Source organism: Lemur catta, chromosome 8 (genome assembly GCF_020740605.2).
Source record: "Lemur catta isolate mLemCat1 chromosome 8, mLemCat1.pri, whole genome shotgun sequence".
NCBI lineage: Eukaryota > Metazoa > Chordata > Mammalia > Primates > Lemuridae > Lemur > Lemur catta.
The window spans coordinates 66,884,094-66,907,122 of record NC_059135.1 but is presented as its reverse complement, the minus strand read 5'-3'; the positions used below and the strand labels follow the sequence as shown (position 1 = coordinate 66,907,122).

Sequence of the window (23,029 nt, the reverse complement as noted above, 5' to 3'; positions counted from 1 at the left end):
ATTCTTCTGATGTGTGAAAACACTCTGGCAGTTTAGTTTAGTCACTTGTCAGTCTCATGTCCAAGTCCTACCCATCTGTCATGGCACAATTGAAACCCTCACATAAAAGATTCTCCCTCCGTCCTCTGTATACTCATAGCCTGGTGTTTTCCCCTCTAGTTTGGTGTTTGTTCTTTCTATATAATCCTTATGTATGCATATATTGTATATATATTTTTCGTCTTCTCATTAGATGATAGAAGGCAGAGACCATAAGTGAAGGATGTTATGTTCTCCATAGCAGCTAGCAGTTGCATTTATTTAATTTGTTACCTTAAATTTATGTAAAGGTAAAAATGGGAACATGGTTATTAGCAGATAATTAAGAGGAGTTATGTGAAGAATAAAATTTTTGTGGCTTGGCATCTGAAAAATTGGCATAGCTTGAAAGATTATGGTACCTGATTATAACTTTTTGTTTTTACCATACTTAGTAAAATATGTTTTGAAAGTTCCTTATTATATACTACTAAGGAATCCAATTATTTAATAATAGTAACAATAACAACAACTCCTCTTTGGTGGCACTTTGTCAGTTACCTAAGTGACTTTCATATTATTATTCCATTCAGACTGAGGATAACCCAGAGATGCAAAGATAGAGACATCACAGGGATTGTATCCACATTTTTCAAAGAGGAAGCCGGAGAGAGAATGTGTCAAAAGTCACATTGCTGGTAAACAAGTGCTAAGACTTAAACTTGGATGCTCTGACCCTAATCCAGGGTTTTTTCTTTTCTTTTTTTTAATGTTTTTTTTTTCTTTGTTTATTTTCTTCTTGAGTCAGAGTTTTGCTTTGTCGCCCTAGGTAGAGTGCAGTGGTGTGATCATAGCTCACAGCAATCTCAAACTCCTGAGGTCAAGCGATCCTCCTGCCTCAGCCTCCCGAGTAGCTGGCACCACAGGCATGTGCCATGAGGCTCTGCTAATTTTTCTATCTTTTGTAGAGATGGCGTCTTGCTCTTGCTCAGGCTGGGCTCAAACTCCTGGGCTCAAACAATCCTCCTGCCTCGGCCTCCCAGAGTGCTAGGATTATAGGCATGAGCCACCACACCTGGCATCTTCTTTGTTTTTTGTTTTTTTATATACAGGGGTACAAATATTACAGGGGTACAAATGTTTTGGTTGCATAAATTGCTTTTGTACTGGAGTTTTTCAGTGTACCCCATGGTTTATTTATTTTTATAAAAATCCAGTTGGCCTGGTAATAATTAAATCCAACTACAAGAGACAATTTGGTTTATTTTATTTAAATGAACAAAAAATCACTTTTCTTGGGTGATCAGAACAATCTCTTGGTAAGTGCTAAGATCACCTCTTCTTGAACCAGGTTTGGCCTGCTGGTTCAGAGCTTCCTATGTAGCAGAGTGGGAAAAAAACCCCACCATCATGGATTGTGCTGATGTTGTGATTTAAAGAAAAGAAAATGGAAGTCCCATTTCCATGGAATACTAATAGAGCAACGTTGGCCAGCAGTGTTCAATATGGTGTATGAACCTAGTATTAGCATTTTGGAAAAAAAAGATACCTGTTTTTCTGGGTTCTTGACTCTAACTTCGGGCCTCCGGCAATTACTTTTCTTTTAAAAGTCCAGTATCATTTCTGATTTAGGATGGTAAGTTATATTCTAAAAAAGAACTAGAAATAGGGAAGGTCATTATCTTTTGGGGGGACTATACCTGGCTTTAATTATTTTTATTCAAGTTTTCAAACACTGAAATAGTATACATTAAGTATATAAAATCTGTAATTTTATATTAAAATATTTAACAGGGAAGCCTTTGACTAGAATCTTTGGAAAATATTGTTCTCATCAGACATAGCTGATTATTTAAACTACATAGTAACTTCTGGTTAAACAGATTCTTCTTAATTGTACCGATTTAAATCTATAGTCCCCAAACTCTAGAATATATTTTTAGCAGAAGAGTTGAGGAATGAGGAACATATACTTTTAAGAAATTGCAAAAAGACATAAAGTTCTTTTTCTTCCTCCTTCAGGACTTTAAAATGTTATCTGAATGAATTGCTGCTACTGGGTAAAACATTTCCTTATGTTCCCTTATTAATTGTCTTAGATAAAGTATTTGGGAATTGCTGTATAGTTTTGGAAATAATTGAGCTTAGCTATATATGAAACAAAAACAGGCAGTTGAGATATTGAATCTGAAACCAGGCGTTCTGTGGCTAAATAGTTATGATTCATGAAAAGAAATACCCCTGGAATTTTAAGGAATTTTTCCCCCCCTAAAGTAGTTGGTTCTATGGCTCCATGTGGGCTGTGGACTATATAGTCTTGCTCTGGTATTCCCTATATCCATTACAGATCTCTTCTTTTAGTATATTGTAAAATTTATTAAATTGACATTCCAGATAGACAACTGAAAATGATTTTCTTTTTTATCAGGTGAACCTGGCCTATGTGGAAGCTGCAGAGTACATTTCAGAACCTGTGAACAGGGAGCCTCCTTCCAGAGAAGCTCAGCTACTGACTTTGCAAAACACGTCTGAATTTGATATCCTTGTTATTGGAGGAGGAGCAACAGGATGTGGTTGTGCACTAGATGCTGTCACCAGAGGTACGTCCTGATGTGGATTAATGCAACGCAGATAAAGGTTTCATCTTCCCTCCCCAATATAAATAAATACACAGTATGCGCTCTACGCTAGTGAAATCACATTCTGTTAGTGTTCTCTAATTTTCCACTCTCTGTGAAGCACCTTTGCAATTTTTAAAATATAGGCACTTGCGTGATTTTAAAATTAAATATAATTTGTTTTTACTTCAGTGAATTTGTTTAAAAAGAAAACTTTATATTCCTGCAAATTCATTGATTTGATGTTCTGATTAATTTTTTCTAATACACAGTATAAAGCAAATATACCCCCAAATGACATTTATGTCAGTTAAGTGTAGAAAAGATTTATTAAAATGAAATAATCTATTAAAATAATTCTTTTTGTTCATATATCTCTTAAAGTCATCTCTTCCAGGGAAATATGGACTGCAGTTTGGGAAACTCCAGTTCATGTGACTAAATAACAGAAAAGACTGCTGCTAACCTGTAGTTCTGTCTTGGTTGCCCTGTCTACTATTATTGGTCAGTTTTAGGAAAGACAAGAAGAGAAATTCCTTAAAAATAGAAACATGACATATAAAGAAAGAAATTTTAGAATGGAACACTAATGCTCTTACGCATGATATATTGAATAAAATAACCTGTTTCTTTTCTTGTGAGTATTAGAGTAGATTTTGGAGTCAGAGAAATCTGATACATATCCTGGCTCAGCCTCTTTACCTCTGTGTGTGTGTGTGTGTGTGTGTGTGTGTGTGTGTGTGTGTGTGTGTGTTCAGTGTTGCTGAGAGTAGAGGCGGAGATGATAGGCAGTAGGGTAGAATCTAGAATCGAGAATGGACTGGTTATCAGTGATAAAAGGAGAAAATGAGATGAGATTCTATGAAAAAAGAGGACATTGTTTAAATGTAGACCCAGAGCTGCTAGGGAGCGGTAAGGGAAATTACAAAGCCAGGCTTCCCTGGAAGAGTTGAGTTGCAGGACTGCAAGTGCAATAATAAGGCAATCATTAAGTGCCTTTTATTCCTTTTCTCCATTTGAAAAGTCTCACCTAGGCTTGCTTTTGTGTACTTTCTGTATTTATATATTTTTAAAAACATAGACAAGATCATATTATAGTTACTCTTTTGCAGTGTGTTTCTTTCAAATAACAGTATATTTAATCAATCTATACATGTATATAATGTTCATTTTTGAATGGCAAAATTTCATTTCATTTATTTCTGCTTAATGAATATGATGGAAAAATTCACTGTAAGGATGTTCTTATTAATGATTCCTTAGGTTGTTTTCAACTTTTTTCTTGCTATTTAAAACAATACTATTTGTGAGTCAAGTTCTAAACCAGTTCTGAGAATACAAAGACTAGTAAGATGTGGACTGGACCTCCAGGAGCTTACAGTTTATTAATATTTGTTGAACAAATAAATTTTTTCTTTGGGAAGTGAAGAGTATTCAGTAGTGACTAGGACATTAGCTAGTGCCATTAGCAGATGATTTTGGGTGATGATAGTGATGATGATGATGATGATTATGATGATGATTTTGAATAGATAAGAGTTTCCAGAGCCTGAATATTGTTCAGGTTTTTAATTTTTGTATTAATAGCAGTTAAGAACACCACATTGTACTTTTTAAATATCTCTTAGCATATTGATTGCTGTCTTAAAATAATTGACTGTCTTTTATATATGTATGAAATTATGATTTATAAAAGGGGTAGACAAACCTTAGTTGTATTTCGTATATTATGCTCGTAGCCCTCGAGGGTAGTGTTTATAATTAAAATGTTTAAAGAGATGCTGAAGGTAATCTATATTTATCCTTTTACTATAATTCCTGATCATATCAGTAGCCCTCTGAAGTGTGAAATAATCATGGGCATTTGGTTAATGAATTGTGCATTGTTGCTGTTCATTCATGGAATTTGCTCTTTTATTATATTTGATGCTTCACTTAACAACAAATTTTGCTTTCTCTGCATTTGATATGTTTTTACCAAATTATTCCTGATTGTATCCATTAATCTTTAGTCACATTTGACAAAAATAAATTACTGTGATCTTTTAAAGTTACCAGTAATAATTAGATTTTTCAGGACCTCAAAGTTTTGGGGGAACCACTAGATGTTAAAGGGCTTGTATAAAAATGTTTGCACAAGCATTTTGATAAAATACTATGCCCAAATGCAATTTTGGTAATGGATAAACAAAGACTGCAGGGAAGGAGAAAAAGTCTTGTAGTCTTCATAATGAACATTTGTTTGCATTCTTATCATCTGTATTTTCTCAGGAATCAAATTTCATTTGTTTCATTTGGGAATATTATTTTGTAAACGTAATATGCACAATTCTCCTCACGTTCTCATGCAGGTCTTTAGGATCAATAGAAATTACTTCACTGTTTAACACCTTTGTGTCCAGTTCCTGGGCAGAAACACAGCCCTGAAGCCCAGTTATGGGCACTTGGCTCCCAAAGGAAGCTGGAACGAGGAGAACCTGATAAATGTGTTCACTCCCTCAGGGTTCTTCAAGGTGTTTTCTTTAGTTCTTTATGATCTTTTATGCGATTTTACCTATATGTATCTGGGATCATCTAGTACATTTTTGGTTTCAAATCTGATGTATGAATAACCTATGGCTTCAGTTCAAATTCCAAAGAGGATTGCCTCTTGCTGGAGGAAAACATTAATCGTAGTTCTCTTATTTAAAAGTGCATACATGCTTTTAGTTTATAAGTAGTATCTGGCTACAATTCTTGAATTTCCACTGTACTTCCTTTAAGTCTAAGGCAGTACAGCATAGTGATTAAGGTCATAGGTTAGAATTAGAATGAACTGAGGTTAAATCTTGGCTTCATTGCATACTAGCTCCGTGACCTTCAGCAAGTATCTTAACCTTAGAGAGAACCTCGGGTTTCTCAGGCATAAATGGAGGATAATAATAACACTCTTTTCCATAAGTATTTAGAAAAGGAGTGAGGTGTGTACATTGCATTAAAAAATGCATAAAAAGGAGAGCCTTGGAGATAGTGCATTCTGAGGATTATAGGTTCGCACCCCTCGGCACCCCCCCACCTCCACCATGAGAGTAAAAGAAAATCCCATTTCAAGAGGTTGAACTGCAGCAGATAAAAGTTTGCTGTTTGCTGAACACTGCTAGTGAGACTAGATTGCAAATTCCTCTTAAAACTAATCTGGAAATTTAACATAATTTTGACTAATATAGTGATTTCCTTTGGTTAGGGTTGGGGGAATGGATTTGAGAAGCTGTGTTAGATTTACTAGATTAATTTTGAAAAAGAATACTGATAAGGGAGGCAGAGACCTATCAGATAGTAAAGTGTTTGTAAAGCTACCATAATTAAAATAGTTTGTCAAAGGAATAGATGAGTGGAACAAAAGTAAGAACCTAGAAATAAATATAAATACATAAAGTTTAGAATATGATAAAGGTAGCATTTCAAAACTGTCATTATTGGTTATATAAGAAATGGTATTGGAGTATCCAGTCCCCCCAATTTATATATATGTGTATGTATATATGTGTGCATGCATGTATTTTATCATATTCATGTGAATCAAGGATTTAACAATGAAACACCATAAAACCATCAGAAGAAAGTATTTGTGAATTAAAAAAAGAATAAAGTAGGAAAAGTGTTTTTAAGCATTACACCAAAAAAGCCACAAAGGAAAATGCTGCTAAATTTGATTTTATAAAAATTAAAATTTACCTATGATAAAAATATAATAAAGTAAAAACATGAAATTCGGAAAATATTTATAAAATGTCAGACGGGCAGGGCTTGTTTCAGGTTGTTTCCAACTTTTCTATATCCTTTTGTTTTGGTATGTCTGTGGTCAACAGTATGTAGCTAGATTCCATTTATTTATTTTTATTTTTAATACTTAATAGATGGTATTATTTAATAAATTAATTTAATTCACTTACGTTTATTTTGATTTCATGTTCATTTACTTTGTGTTTTTCACCTTCCATCTTTTTGCTTTGCCCTTCTTTTCCCTCCTGTCTGTGCTTCATGTTAGATCAGTTTGGTATACCCTCAGCTCTATAGATATAGTAGCCACCACCCTTAAGTCCCATTAGGGACTTTTGCTAGAACCAAATGGAGGCTCCTGCCCTGTGTTCATCTTGGGGACTCTGCAGACCAGCTGCAGAGCCCGCTGGCACCTTGACTGTGGTGTTGGTGTCCAGGTCGTGTCTATCTTCCTGCTTCCTTGGCATGTCCCAGCAAATAGTCCCCTGCCCCAGAGAGTGGTCAAGGGAAACTTGTCAACCTTCTTGTGCAAGTGGTGGAGCTTTTCTTCAGTCTTAGCATTCAGGTGTTCCACTGGCTTCTTTACCTTTCCTCGCAACAGATAGTTGTATTCCTCTTACCCTTCAGGAACTCAGAGCTTGGTTGCCTTTGCCTATTTCTAGATGCTGAGCCCACCAAGACAAAAAGCTTTTGGCCTAAACGCTGTGCTCTGAGTTTCTGCTACGTTTCTGGTCCATGGAGTGTTTGTCTTATTTTTGAGTCAACCATGTCCTTTAAAAACCATGTCCTTTAAAAAAAAAAAAAAAAAAAATATATATATATATATATATATGTGTGTGTGTGTGTATGTATGTCATTTTCTCTGTGTTTAGAGAAGAGGAAGAGTTCAAAGACAAGCTTACAATGCCATATTGATTTTTTTAAAGCCAGTCAAATTTACCAACCTTATACAATGCCGTAATGATAAGAATTTTATTTAAAGTATATTTATACTAGCAATAAATTGGAATATATTCAGTTATTGAAAAGAGGTGGCTATATAAGTATTTATGGGGAATATGGTTAAGATGTGTTACAAACTTAAAAATGCAAGTTGTAAAGAGTAAGTGTTAATTCTATTTGTTTTTAAGCAAAAAAGCATATGAATTTTGTACTTTCATAGCATAGAAAGTTTCTGATAAAATACATGAGATAGTTTTAATAGTTAACATTGGTTACCTCTGGATTTTGTAACTAGAAAGTCAGTAATATATTATTTTCATTATTTTCTCTTTTTACTCTTTTGTATTATTGGATATTCTTCTTTCCTTTGAACATTGGCTATTTTTATAATAACAAAACAGAAAGAGAAAGCAACAACAGCAACTGTCTGATTCCCAGAAACTGTATTATTACAATTCATGTTACAGATTAATACAGTTTTGTGACTTCATAATCACCTGTGTACTTAAGGAACACAAAGTATGTTAATAATATGTTCTAACTTAATATAGTATCTCTATTTTATCTGTTTTCTAATAGAAACATAGAAATGGATATTAAATAACCAATCCAATATTATACAGTTTTTATAAAATGCTAACATTCATTGTTGGAGGATGCCAGGCCAAAGCACAGGGTCGTGATAGTGAGGATTACCAAGCTAGGATTATTTTGCAGCTTTACAGGAGTGTTAGTTTTTAGAGAAATTGATCCTTTGTATAAAATGTTCAGCCTTTGGGTTAGTTCCTTTTCTTATTAATGGCAATGGCTGAAATCCAAAATGAAGTGCCCAAAGCTTTTCTGAAGAAAGATAAACTCACCTCTCCTTACACTACATCATTTTTTCTTCATGCAGCATACCTGTGTTTAAGGTGCTAATGTGGAAAGTGCCTTTAGCTTTTCTGATTTGTATGTTATTACCTTGGTACCTCTGATAGTTATTTTGTAGCGATCACTCTCACATTTCTATAATATTTAAAATACCTTAATAATGACATATCTGAAAATTTATTCTAATGAAGTAATTACAAATACAGAGAGTCTAAGTGGAAATATAATCTTGTAGTACTGTGATAGAGAAAAAAGGAAATAACCCAAATGTTCAAAAATAAGAAATTGAGCCAGGCATGGTGGCTCATCCCTGTAATACCAGTGACTCTGGAGGCTGAGGTGAGAAGATGGCTTGAGGTTAGGAGTTCAAGGCCAGTCTGGGCAACATAGTGAGACCCTTGTCTCTAAAAAAACTAAAAAAAAATTAGTTTGGTCTTGTGGTGTGTTCCTTCAAGAGCCCCAGATACTCCAGAACCGGAGACAGGAGGATAGCTTGGGTCCAGGAGTTCGAGGCTGCAGTGAGCTATGATTGTACCACTGCTCTCCAGCTTGGGTGACACAGTGAGACCTCATCTCTTAAAAAAATATTGAACACATTATTATAAATATTTAATGCAATACTATCCACACATTAAAAATAAAATTATACAAAAATATTTATTGACATGGAGAAATGTTTACAATAAACAATGTTAAATGAAAAAAATTGAATAAGATATACCACATGATCTTATTTTTGTAAAAATGTGCATATGTGATTATATACATGCATAGAAAATGTGAACGTTTAAACACCCAAATGTCAACTATGGTTATCTCTGAGTGGTGTGATTACAGGAGAGTTTTATTTTGTTCTCTTTGCTTCTCTGCATTTATTATATTGAGCATGTTTTCATGCATAATAAGATAATCAGTAAAAGGTATTAAAATATACTTCTGTTCTATTTCATGTTGTGAAAGTTAAATGTCGTACCATTTCTCCCCTTAGATTCTAATTATCCCTTTATATTCTTCCTACTGTCTTGATCCATGAATTGGTTTAGTTGGAAGTAGCTAGACAGTCTTGCTCAGGTCAGAAAAGACAAAGCTGTAAAGAGCTGCATTTAGTTCATACCCCTTGCTCCACCCAGAAGATAAAATTTCAATGTGTTAAGAGATGGGATGAAGATAGTGGATGGTAGATTTCAAGTTGACTTTATTCTACTATAACTAATCTTGTTATTCTGCCTATGATTTCAGAGTAATTTTATTCCAAATGTTAATATTTTATTACTGTCATGAAATTCCTGAGACTACTTTCTAAAAGTAATCAATATTAAAAATGAAAAATTAAATAATAATAATACCACCCCAATGTTCTGGTTCATCTCAATAGTAATAGAGCTTATTGCTTTCCATAAAAAGTAATTTTAATAATAAAACCAAGAAAACAAAAAAGTATTCCTCAGAAAATCTTGAACTAGTTTTTAATGCATAGGGAAGCCAGTCCTTCCCTACCTGCAATGTGAAGAGGTCACTCTTTCCACTCTGAAGGAAGATCTTTTTCCTGGCTCCCTCAAATTCATAGTAATGAGTAGTTGGTTGAATCCTGGGTGCATTATTTTTGATGGCCTTCACACTTAATTATTTTACCCAAAAGTACAAAATGTTAGCATTAAATGTAACTTAAAAATACTAGCTGGGCACAATGGTGCATACCTGTAGTCCCAGCTACTAGGGAGAATGAGGCAGGAGGATCTCTTGAGCTCAGGAGTTCTAGGCCAGCCTCGGCAACATAGTGAGATCCCGTCTCTAAAATATAAAAAATACTATTCACTCTCTCTGAGACAATAAAACAGCTCTCCCCCCCCCACTTCCTTGCCTTATATTTAAAACATCAGAAAACTAAGCTCTTAATTTCAGATCAGTAATTTTTTGAAGGGAGGAAAATAGTTTGGATTTCTTGAGAGGTAAAATAGAAAGGAACAGATTGGATAACAGAACCATACAAGAACATCAAAAGACTTTTTAAAATTTTGTTGTCTTCATTGCATTTGGTTAATTATTAATAGTTAAGGAATAAGTTATGAGAAGCATTTATAACAAATAATAATGTTTTATTTTGTGTTATGTTCCTCCTTTCTACTTCTCTCTTTCTCATTCAACAAATAGGAGATATTCAGAACATTTAGCATATTTGAAAATTTTAAAATATTTTCTTTTTTTAGGGTATCTTTTTTTGTGTGGTTCAGAAAACTTTTAGTAATACTTTTAGGTTACACAGTGCTTTACTATATCAATTTAGCCATAACTTTAGTGACTACATTTTTTTAAGTTTTGGCTCTGGAAGGGGCAGTATCATTTTTCTCCAGAAATTCTGGTGGGTAACTTGATGATTAGACACTGGAAATAATGGGACAGGAAAAACAGCCTGGTTTGACGGAGAGGCCTATTTTAACTTCCATTGGTATTCACTAGAGTTTCTCACATATGTACATGTGAATAACTTTTAAAATGTCCAAATACTGGAAAAAGCCGTTTTGAGAGCTTTAAAGTGTTAGCTCTCACTTAAATATCCTGAAATATCCCCTTGAGATGGCTTGCTAATTCCTAGAGTAGTTCCCTGCCTCACACTGTGTCAGTCTGGGAAAGAACAAAAATCCGCCCTGACAACACAGCCCATGAAATTCTCTCTTCCTGCCACTCTCCAGTGCCACCTTCTGCCTGGTGAGGCTGGATGCTCCCTGCCCTAATCATGCTATACGGTGCCCGGTGCCCTCAACGGTCTCCTGCCACCAGCCCTTCTTCTCCAGCTCCACTCCCAATACTTGAGGTCAGAGAAATCTTTCTAGAACACTATTCTGATTTCTCAGCTGAAAACTTAAAATACTTTTTTCTTTTTCCTTTTCTTTTTTTAGAGACAGAGTCTCACTCTATTGCCCAGGCTGAAGTGCAGTGGTGTCTTCATAGCTCACTGTAACCTCGAACTCCTGGGCTCAAGTGATCCTCCTGTCTTGGCCTCCTGAAGTGCCGGGATTATAGGCGTGAACCACCATGCCTAGTCTCAGTTTAAAACACTTTGATGGTTCCCCTGACAAGCAGCTTAATAGTTTCTCAAAACTCTATCTGTGAACTGCTGGGAAAAAATTAAATTGTATTCCTTTGTAATAATGAAAGAAAATTAACAAGCACACCCTGGTTCTCTGGAATGGATGCCTTGTTACTGACTACAGTACTCAGGTTCATGTTTGTGTATTATTGATAACAAATCTTTGTTTTTGTTTTCCCCTTAATGAAGCATTTGTTTCTCAAACTGATCCAGGAATAGGCGTGTTCTCAGAGGCATTTTCCTTTTGAGGAGATATAGATACTACTTTCTTGTGAGAAACAGTGGCCCATAGGACAGGATCCAAATCCCCCAATGTGAATCAAAAGCCCTTGGTGATCTGCCTTGCCCATTCTTCCCACGGGGGCTCCTTCACATTGCCCCTTGTGCCCTGCACTGCAGCCCGAATGACAAGCAGTCCCTGAATACTCTGGGCCACTTCTCTGCCTTGGGCTTGTCTTTGGCAGTGTGTGTGATTCCCCTCCTCCCCTCCACCAGTCTTGAACACAAACTCCTCTGTAGACTTTCCTGAAGACCCCATCCCCAGATATAATCTTGGCTGCAGTTAATCTTCACGCAGGGAATTGGGTCACCGATAGACTATCCCCCAAATTTGGTCACTCAAAACAGCAACAATTATTATCTCCCAGTTTTGGTGGGCTGGGCATGTGGGTGAGCCTTGGCGGGGTCCTCTGCCTCTGAGTCTCTCATAGGCTTACAGTGCTTCCCAGGGACTCACATCGTTGTTGGCAGGATTTAGTTGCTCCTGGGTTGTTGGACTGATGCCTCTGTTCCTCGTGACCTGCTGACAGGGGGCCTCTCTTCTTCCTGGACTCAAGCATGACACCTTGCTTCACTTGAGCAAGCCAGGGAGAGGGCAAGAGAGTGCTAGCTAGCAAGAGAGCATTTCCCCCATCTTTTGTAACCTAATCACAGAAGTGACATGCTATTATTCGTGCATATTCTGCTTATTAGAAGAAAGGTGCTAGGTCCACCCACACTCAAGGGCAGGGTGTTACATACTAGGGAGTTGGGATTACTGGAGACTGTCTAGGAAGTTTATCTATGGTAGCTTGTAGGATACCTTAGGGCAGGCCCAGGTGAGAAAGCCGTGGGCTAGAGGGCAGGCTGCTTGGCCTCTCTCAGTCTTATTTCTCTGCCTCTCATGGTGTGGGCATCCTGATGCCTTGACTGTGATTCCAGGGCTTAAAGAGAGGTCTATTTTAAATAATCTGACTCTTAAATACCACTTGAAAGTCAACTCCCTCATCTGATCTTCAACTGAAGAAAAGATGGTCTATTTTAGTGCTGGAAGAAGAACTCTGTGTTGAACTTACTAAGAAAAGGTGATATAGCTCACCAAGACCATACATTTTTATGATTTGCAAATGTAATTTTGGCTATATGCAATTCTGAGTTTATGTCCTGAATTTAACTTCTAACCTGGAGTAAGGTGAGTCCTCTATTTTCACATGTGGTCCCTATTAAACTTCGCTGCACTTTGTTTACTTGCCTCCCACAGCCTGGTCCGTGCCTGATTCATTTCCAATATCAGCACTTTGGCTCTCAATTTTTGAAAAAAGTACTAATATTTTTCTGTGTTTTTAATACATCCAGTGCTAAATTTACTAAGCATTGCTATGGTTTTAATAGTTGAGAATTTTACAGAAATTTCTCTGACATATTTGGTCATGAATGACCTGGGTGTATGATACCTGTAATTTTTGTGTTATTTTGCAAGCTAGTTAAGGCATTAACAGTTTTTGCCCCTGAATTAAAGTTTTCTACTTTTCTTTCCACAGTTTCTAAATATTTTGTCCTTTGGAGTCAAGGGAATTGCCCTGATTTTATGATGACATTTGGGTACGTTATTTAAACTGTTAAAAGTTATAAAAACGACCCTTTGGTATTAAATGTAATAAATGGCTCTGAATTGAATACATGCACAAGTTCTCCTATATGAACTTTGTGAGCCCAAACTGCTCTGGTTACATATTCTCATTGTAATTGGATTCTATGACATTCTCTCATCCCCCAAGAAGAGAGATGGTATGCCAGGCCGTGAAAATTCCTCATGACTTGGTGTTGATATCCACTTAGGGTCTTTTGAGGTTTTGGCTTTCATCTCTCCACTAGTGTGTGACACTTGTAGTACTCCTGGTCATCTCCAATCTGTAAGAAGCAGGGTGTCTCTGTAACAAAACAAAGCAAAACGAGTTTTGTCCCCAAGAGATCTATAGCAACTTTCAAATACATGGGGCAGGGGGTGCTTCTGGAACTGATCTGTCTTTGCTCAGCCTCACCTTATCAAGAGTATTTTCTTTATTCATGGGTACTTTCACTGTGTTCATTTGTACTGGCTTGTATTTCTTTGTAATTCTAAACTATTGCCATGTTGGAATTTTTTTGAATGTTTTAAATTAGACTGGAAACTCTTCAATATCAGTGGTTACTCTCTTCTTTCTTCTTCTGTTTTGATATCTTGGATTTCTTTTTCCATTTTATACCTACCATAACACCACCCCAGACACATTTCTCAGAAGTCAGCACATAGAAGGAGGTCTAGTCTAGATTTGTTGGTGATGTAGTAGAATAGACCAGAGATGAGGGGCTGGAACATGTTTAGATTTGTGAAGTGTGGGAAGAAATTGAGTTCTAAAAGGCTTCGTAACACAATGCTCAGTTAACTCTTCATGGGTAAAGATGGGTGTCAGGCTCTTCTTTGACCCTCTAAATGCACTAGAGTATGTTCCTGCCATGAAATTGGACTGTAATATTCTCTAGTTGTGATTCATTCACAGTTTAATATGCTTCTAGTTCTGGTTTGACTTTTCCCCCAGGAAGAGCCTAAAATCTCTTCATTATAATGTAGACAGTGTACTGCACTTTGAATACAAATTTATCCATGTTCAGAGTAATTTTTCTTGTGATTGTCTCTACCCTGGAGAAGTGCCTTTAATGAATTACATACAAATTGTGTAATTTAAGAAGTTAATTTGGTTTTCTGGTTACACAGGACTAAAAACAGCCCTTGTAGAAAGAGATGATTTCTCATCAGGGACCAGCAGCAGAAGCACTAAATTGATCCATGGTGGTGTGAGATATCTTCAGAAGGCCATCATGAAGTTGGATATTGAGCAGGTAATTGTGTATGCTGGTTGTTAAACAAAAATTGCGACTCTGCTTTTTTTCTACCCAATTAAATCGGGTTTTTTTTTTTTTTTATGGCTTTTAACATTTCTCCCTATTGGAAATACCTATTCCGTGTATTCTGCTGGAATATCTTTCAGGAGAGGTGTGTCAGTTCTTTCCTGTAGTATTATGTTTATGGGTAATCAGGAGCTTTTTCTACACAGGCATGTCAAAGTAGCAGATTTACAAAATCACTTTTGGATGTGTTGCCTTTTAACAATTGTGATTGGGTTTTTGCCAGTGGCCACCAAATTACTACTCTGAAAGCAGTTTCAGGGGAACCGTGTTGTCACGCAGGGGGAGTGCCAAATTGGTCCTCTTTGACTGTAACTGCAATCATACACTCATACTGTCACTGACATATTCTTAAGGAAAAGATGATCTGAGTCATGCTTTTCTTATGTCACACTTTATTGTGTCCAGTCTGCCACCATTTGAAAACTGCCAAGGCAGTGTGGAAGATGACATTTCCCAGAGGGGTAAAAAAAATCAGCTGAACTCCCTATCTGCTTTTCGTACATGAAAAGCACAGCAGCACCGACTTGACATTGTCAAGTTTTGAATCTGTCCCCTTTTTTTTCCTTGACAAGTCACTTTTGAAACTGTCCCCTTTTCTTATGTTTCTCTTGGGCATCGTGATGGATGCAAAGAAAGCAGTATAGAATTTGGAATCGGCTAACTTGTGTTCTGCGTTTGTGTTCTGTGTTTACTTAACATCTGTGAGCCTCCGTTTTCTTATTTGTAAAATTAGAATTATAATAGCAGTGCTGGTTCTTTAGAGAGGCATAAGGAAGACTACAGCAGTAAAGACAAAAGGCTTTTTATAATCCGTAAAATACTGTGCAACTGTTAAGTATCATTTTTGCATGGTTTAGTGAAGCCAGGAAGAAAACTTTTAGCATGAATTTAAACAATCTGTTATCTCTTACACAGAGAAAATATTACGGGGAGCTGAGAAAGGGAGACAATACAGAGGATGCAAGATAAATGGCTACAATAATCTTGTAACTCAAGTCAGGAAAATATCTTACACCTGGGAACTCTGACAGCATGTTTTTCTCCTATGCAAATACAGTTAAGGTTTCTAAAAAATCTTTGAGGTTGACAGCATGATGTATTATTAGAAATTTGATTAGGAGGGAGCTATCCTCACTCAGAGGTAGAAGGTTTCTGTGTATCAATCAGTTGGCAGGGTGTCTATTTGCCATTTGAAAATATTATGATCTGTTACTGCCAAACTAATTTTCTCTGTTTTGCCTTTCAGTATAGGATGGTAAAAGAAGCCCTTCATGAGCGTGCCAACCTACTAGAAATTGCTCCCCATTTATCAGCTCCATTGCCTATAATGCTTCCAGTTTACAAGTAAGCTTTTTGATATCACCTGTATGCTGTGTGCTTATCTGAGGTCAATAGAATGACAGTTTTATTGAAAATAATCCCTCAATATATATTTCTTAATGTGGTTTTAATTGGTCCTAATCTTTAATCCCTTTCAAATATTTCCCATTGTTGTATTTAAAAGTGTGACTTTTCTTAAATTACTCTCTACCCACCCGTCTCTAAGGACCAGATCTTGAAGGCAAAGGAGGTTGTGTTCTGTATTTGTAATCAGTAGTTTCTTACTCCAGTTTCTGAGAGTATATAGATGAACAGCTGCATTGGTACTGAGGAATGTAAGAGCGCCCTTAGCAGAGTATAAAATGCAGAGCCAAAATATATCCTGCAGCAAAATCTAGACCCACCATGTACCAACTTGAAACCCAAGCCATTTTGAGTCATTTTAAGTATCTGAGTTAACCAAAACTGAAGTTTGGTAAGGAGATGCCGGATTATACATTATAAAACCCAATTTCCCTAATGTTATTAGAGCTACTTGTGAAGTTGCCTTTAGTTGAGATACAGATGATGTGAAAAAGTGGGTTATATAACTCTTTTAGACATGTGAGTGTTGTGGGGACTTAGAAACAGATTTTTGTAATTTTGTCCATCTTTTGTTATAGATTGTCTAGGACTTTTTTTTTTTTTTTTTTTTTTTGAGACAGAGTCTCACTTTGTTGCCCGGGCTAGAGTGAATGCCGTGGCGTCAGCCTAGCTCACAGCAACCTCAAACTCCTGGGCTTAAGCGATCCTACTACCTCGGCCTCCCGAGTAGCTGGGACTACAGGCATGCGCCACCATGCCTGGCTAATTTTTTCTATATAGATTTTTAGTTGGCCATATAATTTCTTTCTATTTTTAGTAGAGATGGGGTCTCGCTCTTGCTGAGGCTGGTCTCGAACTCCTGACCTCAAGCGATCCACCCGCTTTGGCCTCCCAGAGTGCTAGGATTACAGGCGTGAGCCACCGCGCCCAGCCATGTCTAGGACTTCTTAAACCAGTGAGTCTCAGCCTTGGGTGCACATTGTAATCATCTGGGCCCCCAGCCTAGTCCAGTTAAATCAATCTGTGGACATGTGAGGCCCAGGCATCAGTATGTATGTATGTATGTATGTATTCAGAGACAAAAGTCTTGCTCTGTCACCCAGGCTGGAGTGCAGTGACCTGATCGTAGCTCACTGTATTCTTGAGCACCTGGGCTCTGGTGATCCTCCTGTCTCAGTCCCCAAGTAGCTAGAACTACAGACACATGTCATCACACCCAGGTAATTTTTCTATTTTTTGTAGAGAGGGGGTCTTGCTATGTTGCCAGGCTGATTTTGAACTGTTGGCCTCAAGCGGGATCCTCCCACCTTGGCCTCCCAATGTGCTGGGATTACAGGCATGAGTCGCCATGCTTGGCCCAGTATTTATATTTAAAGTTCCCCAGAGAATTCTAATATGCAGCTAAGTTGATTGAGAATCACTGCCTTAGAGAAGATTCATTTAAAATCTCATTGATTCGTGTACTTATAGACTTCAGCTAGGTTGGTGTCAGAAAACAGTTATTCAGGTCTGTTTCTCTTACAGTCCACTTCTAGGTATGCTTTGTTTTTCTTAAATGAAAAGCATTTTGTAATTTAAGGTGACATTCTGTAATGTTATACTCTGTTTCTAAAGAACGTTTCTGCCCTATTTATGCTGTAGATGGTGGCAGTTACCATACTACTGGGTAGGAATCAAGCTGTATGATCTGGTTGCAGGAAGTAATTGCCTGAAAAGCAGTTATGTCCTCAGCAAATCAAGAGCCCTTGAGCATTTCCCAATGCTCCAGAAGGACAGACTGGTAGGAGCAATTGTCTACTATGATGGTATGTGACTTTTTTTCTTACAAGATACTTTACTCTCACTCATGACCCTTATAATATATTCTTAATGAGATAGTTTTGCATCCTTTGGGTGTTAAGTTGGCACAACACACAAATGCACATGCCCACACATACTCACCGTTTTCTCTAACACTGGCTGAGAAACTCCGCATAATGTTTTACCTTTAATATTATTTGTTTTACATATTCCTTTTCTTCTCTGATTTTTACTTTGTGTCTCATGGTTTGTTTGGTCCATTTCTCATCATTATAATCATGCCATTTAATTTGTTATGTATTTGCTAGTGAATACCTGCCTTATGAATATATTATAATGTTGAAAGCAGCTGAGGATCTGTTAGATTTTCTAGATGAAACCTCTATTTTCAAGGGGTTATAAGCCTAGGGAAAAATGCCCGTTGGGCTGGAATTGACATGTTTGTATTTTGCACAGGACACAATTCTTGACTGTATAATTTATGTGATGAGGGTATACAAACATTGCATCTGTTAAACCAAACCCTCAGTTTTTACTCCTTATTTTATTGTTGTAGGATGTTTTCTAACAGTGACATTACCTAGTTTCCATTTGCCATGTGTTCAATACTCGTTCGTTTTTCACATGTACAATATAATTCTGTCCACTTTTATTTGAAGAAACTAAAGACTTAATGTGATGAACACAAAACAATATAAAACAAAATAGGCAAAGCCATTTGTAAAATTTTACTAGTAGTTTTAAAGAGTGCATGAGATTGGAATATAGTCCAAGGATGTTCATTTATAAGGAAATAGTTGGACACAGATAATTGTACATGTTCACACGGTCTTAAAAATTTTGCGATGCCAAGGATGCCTTAGGCCTATATCTCAGTGAGCCCTCCACCCCCACTATGTGATTTTTTTGTATTTAGTATTACATATCTAAACTCTCATCAAGAAGAATTTCTTTTTTATTCAGGAGACTTTAATATTTATACTTCACATTATGGGACGTCCTTAAGACTATCCCTAATGTTTTTTCCCTTTTTGCCAGTGTTACATTTCTTAATCGATTCAGCAGTCTGTCTGGCTTTTATATACAAATGCAAAAAGTATACGTGCAGAAGGGGCAAGGGGGACCCAACTGAACAAAATGTCTTAGGAGCAACAATATTAGAAAAATGTTAAGGGTCTTAGGCAAATATTAAAAGCTAGAAAAATCACAGTTTGCAGTGCCTTCCAGCATCTGAACACCACAGGGGGGCCACTTAACTACTTTTTTGGTGCCCCCAATTGAGCCCACATGTTAAAGGACAACCTTAACTGTGAATTTGCTTTCTCTGCATCAGACCCTTAATGTTAATCCATTGTAGTTTATTGGGTGATTATAGTAAAGAGGTTTTTGGTCCAGGAGGAGTAAGAAGGCATTCTGTAAATAGCATCCTGCCCATCCTGACAGGGGAATGTTTGTGGCCTTTGCCTCTTATTGCAAATCCCTCCTGCACAAACCGTCTCAAATCCTTTCTGATTTTCTATACCGTGTGATGTATTAGAAACTAACTAATAATTTCATTTATTAGCTTGTACATATCTGGATCTCTTTAGCAGAAATATTAGTGGATGCCATATCTGAGTTTGTGGTATCTTGTTTTATGTTGGTTTGGTATTGTTAGGAATTATAGATTCTTATTGATTCTACATGGAGAAACCAAAGGAAACCTATATTGCATAATGCAGAAGAAACATTATTCTATTAGAATCAAGAGGAAAAAGAATTCTTTAATCTAGAATTGATCTTTGCAGCTTGTTATAGTTTGCAAAATTATGAGTTTAGTGAAGATTATTGAAAAATTTACAAATTATTATTTAAAAAATTTGAAAGAGCTGTTTGGAAATTAGTTATAAAATCTTAAGTCTTGAACCAAAGGAGTAAAAATAATTATATTCTATTCCTTTGAAATAAATGATTTGTTTTTTTGACCTTATTCTGAAATGATACAGGCCCAATTGTGTTATACTTGAGGTGAGGCAAAATAAGAATGTGAAACAGTTTCACAGTGTATTCATAGATAGGGCAACTCTTGTTTCGTCTAATAGGGTGTGATGAGCACATTAAATATCAAAATGGAAATAAGTTGGAGAGGAGCATGTAGGTAAAGGAATTAAATACAGTAAATGCATGCTCAAAAAAAGGAAGGGATACCTTACCCCCTGACCAGAACAATGATAGTACAGTATCATCCTGCTACCAAGGTATTTCAGAGAAGAAAAGAATATCCTTGTGAACTTTTTAGTATTGTAAACTCAAGTCTAAACATTTTAATTTATAAGATAAACTTTCTTAACAGGAAAAAATTTACTTTTCTTTATAAATAATCATTATGAGAATTTAAGAACAGTCACCCAAATAATTTCAAGATGCATTCTTCAGGCTACTTGAAATAACTTTTTTTTTTTTTTACTTAAAAAATAACTTATTGAGGTGAAATTCACATAGCATAAAATTAACCATTTTAAAATGAACAGAAATCACAATTTTTGTAACTTTCACCTAGGGAGAATCTTGATTCTGTTGAAAAAGTGGCAGAAGTAATCAAATGAACTTTTAATGCTACCAGAAGTTTTGCTAGCTAAAAACCCTTATCAGTAATACATTATATAGTTACTTCAGTACTAGTGAAAAGTGACACATAATGGTGTGAAAATATAGTGGGACAGACAAGCGAACAGAGCTGTTAACTTGGACCAGGGTCTGAGAAGACCTCTTCCACACAGAGATGTTAGGACTGTAAGGCGTTCCTTCTGAAGTACAAAATGTACAAAGGTCAACAAATTTTTCTTGATTACTCATAAGCACAGTTCATCCTAAGTAAATTCTGATGGCTGTTGCACGTGATTAAGCCAAAATCTATTTCCTAACAAAGGTCCATAAAGATAACAAAATAAATTCTACATTCTTTTTGATGAAGTAATTATAGTGGCTATTCTGTGCATGGCATAAGTATGACCCATTGCCATACTTTGTTGTTAACTGTTGAAAAACAAACTCATACATAGGGAGGAATTACTATCATCTTTTTTAGTGCAGACAGAATAAATGTCAAATTTCTCAGTAAAATCCATATGAAATGGAAGTTGGGATAGGAGGTGACATACCAGGTTTTTCCTCCAGTTATATTTTCTTCTTATATTCTGTTAGAGAACACATTCAGTCACTCAGTTCCTGATGGAGACACCTCCTAGTGTTTTCTTACTAGCCCTTGCCTTCTCCTGGTGGAGACTTTTACACTGGACTCCGGCCATGATCACTGATAATAGAGTTACCAGGTAGAGGGTGTGGTGCCCTGGCCAACTCTCCCATGTCAGAACGAAGTGTTGAAGGCATAATATGCTTGGGGAACTTGGCAGGCTGTGAGATTATGTGAACCAGCTGCTGGGGGGTAGCCAGTTATTCTCTGGAATTTATTTTGTCCTCCTCTATCAACTTCAATCCTCAGTTCCCAGAGTAGATCTTTGGTGCCATTCTAGTTGGACTCCAGTCATCCAATCCAGTACACAGAAGATGAGATATAATTAAAAATCATTAAATATTTAAAACCATTAAATACCCCCATTAAGCCTCTATAAAATGAAACTGGAGAAGAAAATTATAGCTTTAACTTCTTCCTTTCTGAAAGTCAAGACATGACAGAGAGAGATGTCTGCTATTTCATACCTGATGATACCTCTAAGCGTTCTTTATGCACATATGAAAATAGCAACCTACAAGAAATTACATTGACTTTCCGAATGTAAATAAAAGTTGGTTGTATCCATGTTTCAAAGGGGAATTAAAGCGCAGGTTTCACTAGAATATTCATTTTTATTCCAACCTAAAACTCACGGCATACAAATAGATGAATTCAGCTTGCGAGAGAGCAAAGCCAATTTAATCTCTGGCTCCCCTGAGGTAAATGTAGTTCACGGTCCTGCCCCCACCCCAACCTCGGTTATAATCCCTGGCTCCTGGAGGTAAAAATGCACTGAAGTGAGGAAAATTCTGCAGCAGGATATAATGATCCAAAATGACAGGGACAATAATGACAATGAATTTCATGTCTCCCAGTCATGAGCTGGAGATGCTTGACTGGGCTGACTTATACAATTAAATTGTTACAGGTACAGCAGGAGATGCAGTTAGCTGTATGCTTTGGGGAATGATGCCTCTGGCAAAAGGCATATTGTGGAATCTAGACTCTTTTGTTAGGAACAAGCTATTACTCCTCTAGGCATGCACCTGCAATTGTACACTTTAATAAAAGAAAGCCTGGGTTAAAGACAAGTCTTTTAAGGTGTTGATTTTATCTACTTTGAAAGCTAAAAAAAATCAATTACCCAATACCACAAAGGTGATTTTTTTTTTTGGTCTTATGTTTTTGTTTTTCCATTGAGTTCCTGGGACATAAATAAAAATCTAAAGATGGTGTCTTTAACCTTCATTTATGCTATTGTAAACAGAGTTAAACTAATTGCATGTTATGTACTTTAACTCAGACAGACACATTAATTTCTTCAGAGTAAGAGAAATAGGTTGAATAGATAACTGAACAGCGTAGATTTACAAACCAAATAGCAGTGCCATTATGCAAGTTTGGGCTACTTGCTTCTTGGTGCAGTTCTTCTTGTAAGTTGCACTGGTAAGCTCCCAGTGGAGTGTGTGAGCCTGGTGAGGTGCGTGGGATGATCCACTGGGGCGTAGGAAGAACACATTACAACTTTGACTTAGAACCTATTTTTTAAATTAAATTGCTTATAAATGTCTTTTTTTGTATATGGTTCAAATGTGTATAATATATAAGAATGATATGTAATTTAGAATGTATGTAGTTTAGAAATAAATACGCTGTCCTGAAAGTATCCAGCCATTCTTAATACAACAAGATGGTGACAGCCCTTGTACACATATTGGGGATATATGCTGACATTTACTTTACTTTTGGAATACTTAACTTAATTTTTCTTTTTTAGGCCACTAGGTTAGTCATCATTTGTCATCATTTTATTTCTTTGCTAATTGGCTAATTTAAATGTTTTCAAGATAATGTATTCAAGGAGAGGAAAAATTCCTCTGGAAGAGTAAACATTACTAAATCTCTTCCTTTGTTTCCCAAGGTCTAATTTCTGTGAACTCTGATTGAGGTGACTAAGAACAAACAAACAAACCAAACATTGAATAAGAGGAGGTATTGTCTCGGACCTCAAAATTATCAAAATTGGGCACAATAATTAAAAACTTGTGTTTATTTTAAAAATTTTCATCCTAAAAATATAATAAATTCATTTTAAAATGTAAAGTTCTA

General features: G+C 36.3%; 1 protein-coding gene across 3 annotated transcripts in view; it reads left to right on the top strand.

Moving 5' to 3' along the window:
* Positions 1-23,029, top strand: part of GPD2 (glycerol-3-phosphate dehydrogenase 2) — a 134,674-nt gene that overhangs the window by 50,669 nt on the left and 60,976 nt on the right. For all 3 annotated transcript variants that reach the window (XM_045560144.1, XM_045560143.1, XM_045560142.1), the window contains 4 exons: positions 2,447-2,618; positions 14,309-14,433; positions 15,749-15,846; positions 17,548-17,711. In XM_045560144.1, the coding sequence (XP_045416100.1) occupies positions 14,413-14,433; positions 15,749-15,846; positions 17,548-17,711 (283 nt within the window). In that variant the 5' untranslated portion in view covers positions 2,447-2,618; positions 14,309-14,412. The remainder of the gene's footprint in view (positions 1-2,446; positions 2,619-14,308; positions 14,434-15,748; positions 15,847-17,547; positions 17,712-23,029) is intronic.